The sequence below is a fragment of the Apus apus genome, chromosome 5, assembly GCF_020740795.1.
Source record: "Apus apus isolate bApuApu2 chromosome 5, bApuApu2.pri.cur, whole genome shotgun sequence".
NCBI lineage: Eukaryota > Metazoa > Chordata > Aves > Apodiformes > Apodidae > Apus > Apus apus.
The window spans coordinates 54,733,673-54,744,951 of NC_067286.1; the positions used below are offsets into that span (position 1 = coordinate 54,733,673).

Here is an 11,279-nt window from a genome sequence, read left to right on the forward strand (position 1 = left end):
CAGTGAATTCCAGAAATGCTGAGGAAATTGTTTTCAAAAGTCTATTATCTTGGTTCTTCATGTCTTCTCTTCTTTGACACTAGAACTCTATATAGCCAATCTAAGCTACTGTTCAAGATCAATTAATTCTCTGGAGAGAGAGATTAGAAGTAATTTTTTTAATTTTTTTTATTAGATGTTTGCCCTTACTTCCAGGCTTAAAGACCTAACATTCTGTCTTGATCTCGCTTACAGCTGTGACCCATTGAAAACCAGTCTCCTGGAAAATGTGATACAAACTATTAAGTATCTAAAGGAAGTATTTTAATTACTACAGTTGAAATTATCTGAGATAAAATAATAAGTAAATACTTTTCTTTCTGATCTTGCTGGTTTTTAGCTTAGAAGGAAATGTAGCATCTATGATACATTTAATTTAAATAAAATTTGCATGAAGCTGCAGATGTAAGTTAGGGAAAGAAAAGACAGGAAGAAAACACATCTGTCAAGGAGCATGATTAAGTGCTGACTTGAAATAATGTGATTTGCTTTTTGGGACATCTTAGTAGGAAAGCTTGAAGTCTCGGATCAATAGTACATAAAAAGACTGAATCTTGGATAGATATTAATCTGGCTTTGACCTTAGAATTACACACAGCTACAGAACCAAGGTTGTTGATGCCCATCCTAATCAGGCATTTCAAACATCAGAATCTGAAAACATAAGTATTTGTTTGAGACTAAGTGTTTAAGTACTTAAAGCTGTAGTTAAGATGTTCCACTTGACTGCCTTTCTTCTGAAAGTCATGATGCAGGGTGAATGGGCAACAGCTAGACTGGTAGGGTTTTTTCACCTTACCCCAGCAGAGTGGGGGTAATTTTTCTAAAATAGTGTGCTGTGAGAGTGAACTAAATGGGACTAGGAAGTCTACAAAACGCTTACATGGATCGCACTTAATTTCTAGAGTATGAACTCGTCACGAAGAACTAAATGGCAAAGTTGTTCAATTTTTATTCTGTATGTGCAAGGTTTGAGAGAGATTTAATCTCTTCAAAGGCAGGGCTCGGAAGCTGTTGTTGCCTAAGGTACACCTATTTTGTTTAGTTGCATCACTGACTTTAGCCAGGTGTTGTGAGAGATTCCTCGTTTCCTTATAACCATTATTCCTTGTTTGTTTGCCCAAGAGGTACTTGAAATGGTGCTGCACGTTGCAAGGAGCAGTCTTCTAACTCAGGCATTGGTTGGCCAAGGTGCTAATACCAGAGTCTTCATTAGCTAAGATGTATTTAATACCTTTCACTGATTTTTATTTGGAGGAAAGGTGGTATTGATTTAGATGCTGTGACCTTCTTTCAGTCATGATTACAAAGTGTTGCTGTGAAGCATCCACAGTGGAGTTAGTTTCTCAAAGTGGACAGACTGGAATAGTGCAGGGTGAATTTCAGAAGAAAATCTTAAAGGAACTGGGACAGGAAGCAGGCAAATAGCTTGCTGCCAGCTCTAGCAGACGTGAGGGTGCCTGATCCTGTGCTTTTAGCCTCTATGTTTGGTAACACTTAATCCCAAGATATATCTGTTCTCTTTCAAAGTACATCACGATTCTTCTGAGGGGGGGCAGTTCACATCACCTTGTTCAGTAAACAGTTATGGACTTGGATCTCCTGTAAACGCTCTTTTCTGAGAATCTGATCTTCTACAAAATAGCTGTAGCAAAGGGACTTAGTGGTGAGCTGATGAAATGCTGAGTCCGAGACCCAATTGAATTTTATGAGTAAGCGCTTTTCTTGTTCTTATTAAAATCAAATAGAAACTTCCAACTGTGCAGAAGTAAAGGAAAATGTCTCCTAGTTTTTATGCTCATTGATTGTAGCCTGTTTTTCAGTTAAAAGGGATCCAGACCAAAAGAGTAGTCCCGTCCTTGGAGATTTGACCTCTCTCCATGAGACAACTATATTATAACTGAAAACACTAGCTGCATGTAAGTAAAAGGTGGGGCATCCTTGTCAGTAGAAGCCTAGTTAATTCTGGGTTGAATTAATTTATTTATACTCCCATTTAAGTTCAGACAGATTGTCACTGCCATCTGGTTCCCAGAGAACAGCTAGAGAAAGCACAGGGAAGTCTATGCTTAGATATAATTTGTGAGAATTTCATGTCTTGCTATATCTGCTACCCCTCAATTTCAAAAGACAGGGAACGTCAGTCACACCAAATTTGTTGGAGAACAAAAGCAAAAGCTAGTGGTATAAAATCTCAATCAGACAAAAGAGCAAGGTATAGTTCCAATCTGAAAACAGCCACCTATTGATTCCCTGCTGCTTAAAAGGATAGTGAGAATTGAGATGTAGAACAACCTGGGAATACCTGTGTTTTCTGCTGGTTGGGTGAGTATGGTTTTCTGATCATTCAGTATGATTCAGGCTTAGTTCTAGTTACTTTGAAACTTACCTTCTTAGCAATTAGGTCCTGCTGGAACTTTTGTCCAAAGGGGACAACCTTGAGTCTCAGAGGTTAACCTTGTTAACTCTGCGTTTTTTTGAGGTACAAAGGGATGCATCTGTATGATTCTGTAGTATGGTCTTCCAGATAGAAACGTTACCTCAATTTTGAGAGTTATCTTTTTATATCATTTATTTTGTAGTGATTCAGGACAAAGGAATCTTGCACAATATAGGAGAACTGTGTGGCCTCTAGGATTCAATCTTTCAGCTTCAAGTGACAGATTTACATCTTTCTGTGAATGCTCCTTGGTAGGCATGTGTCCTATCCTATGGTCTCCCAATAGAGCTAGTATTCTATTTAAATTCTCCTTGAGGAGGTATTGCTAATATTATTTTGTAGCTTATAGTGGATCTCTGGGCTCTGGAGAATAACTTTTTAATCTGCTGAGTTTAGAAGTTGGAATTCAGAATTCATTTTTGAGTTTTCAACCGAGAGGCTATATGCCTGATTAAACTGGTTTATAAAATAGGCTGCAAAACATAAGTGCAACGTTACTGCTGTTGTGTATATATGTTTATTATGTATATCCTGGTGTTAAATTTGCCTTGGAAATAGCTCACCTGATATGATTCACTGTGTAGCTAGTTACATTTTTTCCCTTCTGAAAGGTCTAGTTTCTGTCTCTGTAGCTCCACGCATACCAAGGATTTGCTGCTCTTTAGACCTCATCCTTGAAGGTTTAATACACCAGAGCAATTTCCTTTCGTGTGAAGCTTGTCATCTTCCTCAAAGAAGTTTCATTTTTTATATTGCTGGCCAATTTGACTAAATATACTGAAAAAGTATATATCAAAATTAGAATCAGTCCCAAGTCACAACTACATCTCAGGTCTGTAATATTGTTGTGTAACTGCAGGTTGGCAGATTTTTAATTACAGACTCTGAATCTAGTAAGTAGGGATTTAAAAAAAAAAGTTTGAACCTGATGTATGATCTTGCATATTAAGTGTGTGCGTTTTAATCTCTTGATGAAAGAATAGGTTGTCTGTTCAGTAGTCATGTGGTAATAAACATAGGTTACACAACTGAGAGAGCATTTAAAATTGCTTTTCTGTTCTTTGATTCTTCTGACACTTCAGTGCTAGATCTTCAGTTGTTTATATTGAAGTTCCTCAGTTTCCTTATTTTGTCTGAGCTATAGTTGAATTCTGTATTCAGTGTCAGAAGCACAGTTACTTTGTAGCTTAATGGCTTAAAATGTATTTTATAACCACAGTATCAGCATTTTGAGGCAGTATTCCTAGAAGATGCTCTCCTGGGATCTAGTTGATAATTTTTTTTTTTATTATTGAGACTAATGTAGTGTGTTTACCTGTTACAAAAGGATAAACTTCCAGTACAAGAATCAAGTGACTGCAAATAGGCTAGTTTTAATCCAAAATCAGTTGTACACAATTTTGAGAAAGCTGCTACTAGGCAAGTAGATGATATCTTGAATCTGTGATGGAATGCCTCTTCTGGCAGGAGAAGCCTTCTGGGAGTAGGTTGATCTTGAGGACTGAATGTCCTTTGTGTTATTGAATAGTTATCATTGTTCTGTCACTTGTAGTTGCAAAGGCTAGAGGAGGTATAGCATGTAGCAGTATTGAAAAACCCAGGTATTGCATTATATGGGATGATAATCCTTTTGACGGCATCTTGGACGACTTTGATAAATACAAAGCTGCTTTTTAAAGTAGGGTTTTATGACTGCATATATTGTTGCTTAGTATAAACATTTGCAAATAGAAGTGGTTACGTGCACAAAGTCTGATAAACTGTCTTAATTCTGTTTGCTCTCTTTGCAGGCTGCGGACTTGAGTAAACCAATAGACAAAAGAATATACAAAGGAACACAACCTACATGCCATGACTTCAATCACTTAACGGCCACAGCAGAAAGTGTGTCTCTTCTGGTGGGCTTCTCTGCAGGCCAGGTCCAACTTATAGACCCTATTAAAAAAGAAACTAGCAAATTATTTAATGAGGAAGTAAGTATAAATCTTAATGTTGTTTGCACCTTATTTATTTGTGATATTAAAGATCCTAGATTCTCAAAGTTCTGCAGGTGGCTCTGTTTGCCTATATAGTTTATCATTCAGTCACTACCTTTGTTTTACAGCTGTTTCATTGGCTTAGAATACCTACACAAAGATGTTATTTATGAGGGAACCCTTGGGGGTTTGAGATTAAAAATTAGGACTTTCTAGTTTGGATAGTACTGTAACTAGAGTTAGTGTCAGTTAACTGGTAGAAAAGTGTGCAAATCTAAATATGGCTGCCAGTGCTCTGTATTCACTTGTTACTGAGACTTCTGATTCCAAATGAAGAGGAAAACATTTAAGCCCCTATTTAGTGAATATATTATGGTCAAAATATTAAATAAAGTAAAATTAGCAATTTTTATTATTATAATGTTACAGCAGAAACTGCCTATATCAAGGATTCCTAAAAGCTTGCTTAAGGAAGACTAGGATATCAAGCTAAATGCTTATGGGATCTTGGCATGTGATGTTCTTGAAAGAAACTCAATCTGTTTTTTCTGCCACTGTGCAAGAAGGAAAGATAGAAGGGAGGACTATGGGGGAGGGACTAGTGCAAAGTTGAAGGACCACTAGCTCTGATAATCTGGTAGTATTGGCAGTCTTAGAAGAGTAAGTGTCTGGATGCTAGCAGGGAGAGAAATCTAAGAACTGGTACAACTTCTGACAGCATTTTCTGCAGAGGATAAACTATGGGAATTTGAGTGGTTTGGGGGGAATGATTGGGTTTTTGGGGATTTTTTTTTCTCCTTTTTCTGCATTAATCCAGTTGCAGGTGAATGGGGGAAAAGGATAACAAAGAGCTTTGTAGGTTTCCTTTTTCTTCCTTTAGAAATATTTTTTCTTTTATTTTAGAAATTTCAAATGTGCATAAGAGCTTTGCAGAGGAAGTTAAGCCTTTCTCAGCTTTCAGACTGAGTAAGAATCTTTCCCACCTCAGAGAGATGTGTTGCTTTGCTCTCTGTACAAAGAAGATTGAAGTATTGTTCTCAATGGTTTATAATTAGAACTAATTCTTCCTCAGCTTTCTAAAAGTAGCTACATCTAGATCAGAAGAGGAGCATTTTGCTCCTTGCCTAGCCTTTCCCCACCTGCTTTGTCTGTCCACTTGTGTCAAGTGGGAAACTATGCTGGAGGATTTCTTCATGTCACATGGAGTACACTGATACAAAGCTCTGTATAAGTAGCTGAAATGTTCATTTTAGCATTGTTCTAACATCTCTCCCTCTGCGCTACCACCCCTAAAAAAAACCCACAACCCACCCCACACCAAAAAACCCTAAATTTTGTCATTGGTGCAACTTCAGCACTGGGAGTGGTAGTCTTGATGTGAACAAGTTACTTGAATAAGTACAGCTTTGATCTTATATGGTAATAGCAGTAGAAATACTATAAACAGCTAGAGTTTCATATCATAGAGGAGTTACCACTCTCGTAGCTGAGCTATAGTTGCTTTAAAAAAAACCTACTGCTTAAATACTTGCATAAAGTTCCAGTGCATGTTTTGGTGTTGTTTATTGTCTAGTAATCTCTAGTGTAAAGCTGCATTGCAGGCTGAATAGGTCTTGTGGTAGCCCACAAATGATGGAAGCACTGAAGCCATTTTCTATTAGACAGTATTGTCTTTTCTTTGTGCTATTACCAGCATTACTTCACTGTGGTGGAAATGCATCCTTTGACAGTTTGGTGGAAATTAAATTAGATCTATTTTCTACAAAGCTGACATAAGGATTTGTGTAGTGCTACCAAAACACAGTAGGCTGGAGTTAAATGACAGATTTTTATTTCCTACACTGATCTTGTCTGCAGTTATGACCAGTTGTAAAACTTTGTATTTTTCATCTGACAGTTACAGTATTTAAGTTTGCCATGGGTGTGTTTGGAAGTTCTGGCTTGCATCTGAAACATGTCAGAGAAATGTCAGCATTTATGTTTGAGCCACTTCACTTGCTTCAAGATGGAGATGCCTGTTGGTTTTTGAATGTTTAGATAGAGTTTGAGAATAAAAGTGTCTTCATAGGCAGAAGTTGCCTATGGCAGAAGTTGGTCTAAATGAGTGTTTACATCTTTTGACAGGTTTAGCAATAGTGCTAAACAGAATTCACCACCTGTCCTGTTACTAACATGGTGGTTCAGGTAGCCCAGAGCTGTTTTGACTATCACCTGTGATAAAGCAGTCAGGACAGCACTTAATCGTATGTGATACGTGAAATAACACAGAAGGCTATGTTGAACTTAAAATGCAATAGCCTCAATTCAGTCTTACTTCTCACTTTTTAAAAAATTTCTATTGATGTTGAAGACTACGAGGCCTTGAAAAGCTGAGTTGGGTGGTACTTTTCAGCTTGTGGCTGCCTATCTAAAGGTGCGGTGATATCCCTTCAGGCTGTGACAGAGTCAAATTGGTGATACTTTCTTATTCCCAAAACCAACCAAGTATACCTCACAGATTCAGTTGTTTCCAGGTGTTAGGTGGTTATTCTAGAGTTAGGCAATTGAATCATGTTTCTTTCATCCCTTAAAAAAAAAATATTTCTAATTTAAACTGAAGCCTTAAGCTGCATTTTTCCCTAATAAACTTCTCCTATAAGTGTGTTGCCAAAGTTCCTTGTCAGACCTGACATACCTGAATACATATTACTTGATTGCCTCCGTTTTTTCATTTCTTTGTGGCCTGTGCCTAAAATTTTGTCCCTTCAAGCATGTTCAGAATGTGGTTACCAGAGTCTTCCTGACTGGTGATTGAAGTTCCTCCACTTCTTATTGTTTCACCAAACTCGACACAAGCTCCTTATCCCAGCTACTCCACTGATTTGCTTGGTACTGTATTCAGTCCATTCTTGTAATGCATCTGCCAGTCATACTGACTTAAAGTCCTGTGTTATGCTGCAGAAATGTGTGAGCCCAATTTAAAGATTTTAAAGATTCAGGAAGTCATAACTTCAGTTTTTATCTTCTTGCTGAATTTAAAGCTCTCATGGTTAAAGAGGATGAGTTCTAGGAACTTGCTGGATACCAGGTCAAAGCCTCTCTGTATCTTGTCTCTTTGAGCTAATGTGTTCTCATTGAACTGTTTTGTTAATAGTCTTCTTGAGGTAAAGATCAGGTTTACAGGATTTCTGTATGGTATTTAAGATTGTGTAGCCCAATGTGATTATGGACTTAAAATGCCATTTCTAGTAAAAACGTTGAGCAGCTGCTCTTAGGAGTAAAGGTTGTATGTCAGGTTGAGCTGCTCTAGAAGAAGAGAGCCAGAAATTTCACGTTGTTGCTATATTAGTGGTAGTTTCATATTGAGAAAACTATTGCTGATAGCGAGCCAGCTGGGCTGATGTTCCTTGTCTGCATTCTCTTGGTATGTGTTACCTGGTGGTAACTTGCTGTCTAGTATTTCTGATATCATCGTTACTGAGACATGAATGATCTGATGAACACAGGACAAACTATTTAAAATACCACAACAGAAGCTAAGAATGTTATTTTAAAGCTACTGCATTTGAGTTCTAGAAAGTTTGCAAATCAAGTTACACTTTTAAGCTCTCAACTACAAAATGGCTAATTTAACCAATGAGAAATGACAGAAGAGAGGCTTTCTGGTCTTAAACCAAGGTTGACAGTAGCAAAAATATAATCTGAAATGATCAGATGCTGTTTTCCGGTGACAGTTAAAGGCCTAGAATGGATAACCTTCAATATACCACCCTTTAGTTTGTTGTGGTATTTTTTTTTAGTTTGTGATAAACAACATAGCAAGATTCTGGCTATTTTTATTTTTTTTTTCCTTTTCTGATGCTTTTTTAACTTGTTCTAGTATTTTCTTAGGTGCTCTGTATTTGCATTCTTGCCTTTTTTTTTTTCTCTGAACTCCTTTTTCAGCCTGTAATCAATTCTGCCAAATACAAATCTTGAATGTGCATGTAAAGAATTACTTGTTTCCAAGTTGCAGTTGTGTGATGCTATGGGCAACTTGGTAAGTTTTACAGTCCACCAGAACTACATTAGCAAACTCAAGGAGTCAAACTTTATCTCAGTTCTTAGAGTTGAAGACATGATGATCAGGAATGTTTGTTTAATGTGCATGTTAGTTCTTTTGCAATTATGGACTCTATTAAAACAGAAGTTTTTCTTTAAAGGAAACTTCTATATTGGGTGGTAACTGAGAGTATTGACATGTCTTTGGCTAATGAATGAAAAGTAATTAGAGGGTGGGGATTCCAAGGTGAAGAGTACGTGGTGCCTTCTGACTTCACTGAACCTCCTGCATTTAATGGCTTTCTGGCCACATAATAGGGTCACTGCTTTTGCTTCCTGAGTTAAAACTGCTAAAGGCTTCTAAAGACTGTTTTTTCAGAAGATGAGTTTTATTTGTGATTTCAGATAAAACCAGAGTCTAAATTTATTGTTGTTGATTTCTTGTCTGTTTGCTATGTAGTACAGATGAGTAACTGCCTTTTTTCCCTTTAGCTTATTCTGTGTTTTCTTGATTGATTCCTTTTCATGCTTTTCAACCTACACAGCAAAAAAATAAACCTAAGAACGGTACCTTTAAATTCAAAATAACAGGTTGGCTTGATTGAAGTGTGTTCTTTGTGGAATGTGAACGGACCATAATAATAACCTTTGGTAGCACTTTGTCTAAAAATAATTTCCTCTTTACTGCCTCATAACATAAGTTTTTTGCAAATACAGTAACATAGCTCCTTTCTAGAAACCCAAGTTCACTTGTGTTGAGTATTGCTCCCTGTCCCCCCAGATAGCTCACATTTACACTTAATGAGTAAAACTTTAATTTTCAGACTTTCTGATGTGTATCTTCTTTGTTTTTCACAGAGACTAATAGACAAGTCCAGAGTAACCTGTGTAAAATGGGTACCAGGTTCGGAAAGCCTTTTCCTAGTAGCTCATTCCAGTGGCAATATGTACTTGTATAACGTGGAGCACACTTGTGGTACCACAGCCCCGCACTACCAGCTACTTAAACAAGGAGAAAGTTTTGCAGTTCACACTTGCAAGAGTAAATCCACAAGAAACCCTCTGCTTAAATGGACAGTAGGTGAGGGTGCCCTGAATGAATTTGCCTTTTCCCCAGATGGGAAGTTCTTGGCGTGTGTGAGCCAGGATGGTTTTCTTCGTGTGTTTAACTTTGATTCCGTGGAATTGCATGGTACAATGAAAAGCTACTTTGGAGGACTGCTCTGTGTGTGTTGGAGTCCTGATGGGAAATACATAGTTACAGGTGGAGAGGATGACTTGGTAACAGTTTGGTCTTTCGTGGACTGTCGAGTAATAGCGAGAGGCCACGGACATAAATCGTGGGTCAGCGTTGTTGCTTTTGATCCATATACCACTAGTGTAGAAGAGAGTGACCCAATGGAATTTAGTGGAAGTGATGAGGATTTTCAAGACCTTCATTTTGGCAGAGATCGAGCAAATAGTACACAATCTAGGCTATCCAAAAGGAACTCTACAGACAGTCGCCCGGTAAGCGTTACGTATAGATTTGGTTCAGTAGGCCAGGACACACAGCTCTGTTTGTGGGATCTTACAGAAGATATCCTCTTCCCCCACCAACCTCTCTCAAGAGCAAGGACACATACAAATGTCATGAATGCCACAAGTCCAGCTGCTGGAAGTGGTGGAACTAACCCGGGAAGTAATGGAAACAGTATCACAACACCTGGAAACTCTGTACCCCCTCCTCTTCCACGGTCAAACAGCCTTCCACACTCTGCAGTCTCAAATGCTGGCAGTAAAAGCAGTGTCATGGATGGTGCCATTGCTTCTGGTGTTAGTAAATTTGCAACCTTATCGCTACATGATCGGAAGGAAAGACACCATGAAAAAGATCACAAGAGAAATCATAGCATGGGACATATATCTAGCAAGAGCAGTGACAAACTGAACCTAGTTACTAAAACCAAAACGGACCCAGCTAAAACTTTGGGAACACCTCTCTGTCCCCGAATGGAAGATGTTCCCTTGTTAGAGCCTCTTATCTGTAAAAAGATAGCACATGAAAGACTGACTGTGTTAATTTTTCTTGAAGACTGTATAGTCACTGCTTGTCAGGAGGGATTTATTTGCACATGGGCAAGGCCTGGTAAAGTGGTAAGTTTTAATCCTTAATGCTGCATCAAAGAACTAGAACTCTGAATAGGTAGTTTTCTTGAAATATAAATGAATGTTGAATATAAAATTTCTTTATGCTTAATGTAAAAAAAATCCTCAGAGCCATACTTTTGGATACTGCATGCCATATTTCTGAATGATTTGAAGTGTCTTGGATACAATTATTAAGTATAGTTGCCTTCCAGCAGAAGAAATAAATACTGTGCATCTAAACTATTGATCAGTGTTCTTATACTTAAGCATAACCACAATATGGTGAAAGCTATTTATGTAAAATTGAAGTTAAACCTGTCAGTCACTAAAATAATAATCCTTCTAATGTTTTCTACAAAATACAGCACTCCCCATGAGAGTAGCTTATGAAAAGATGCTGCTTTTAAGTCTAATGAGAAACGTGAGCCTCTGAAGAAATTCAAACCAAAGTGTTTTGTTTCTCCATGCTTTTCTGTGGTGGCCTGCCATTAATGTAAAACCACTTCTTATTAAAACGTCAACCATTTTATGCACAGATTTGTGAGCCCTTTACTGACTGTAGCTTATGCTTTTGAAATTGTGATTCAGTATTATCAAGAAACTCTTAATTTTTTACTTACCCATTTGTTAAGTTAGGGAAAACCATGCAAGCTTTCTCTCAGTAGTGTCAGTGT

At 37.7% G+C, this 11,279-nt stretch overlaps 1 protein-coding gene across 5 annotated transcripts in view; it reads left to right on the forward strand.

Annotated features, from left to right (window-relative positions):
- The window catches only part of WDR20 (WD repeat domain 20), a 62,827-nt gene that overhangs the window by 22,456 nt on the left and 29,092 nt on the right, over positions 1–11,279 (forward strand). For 3 of the 5 annotated variants that reach the window (XM_051620309.1, XM_051620311.1, XM_051620310.1), the window contains exons 2-3: positions 4,270–4,452; positions 9,334–10,611. In XM_051620309.1, coding sequence (XP_051476269.1) covers positions 4,270–4,452; positions 9,334–10,611 — 1,461 coding nt within the window. The remainder of the gene's footprint in view (positions 1–4,269; positions 4,453–9,333; positions 10,612–11,279) is intronic. The other 2 variants (XM_051620312.1, XM_051620314.1) reach the window with 2 other exon arrangements.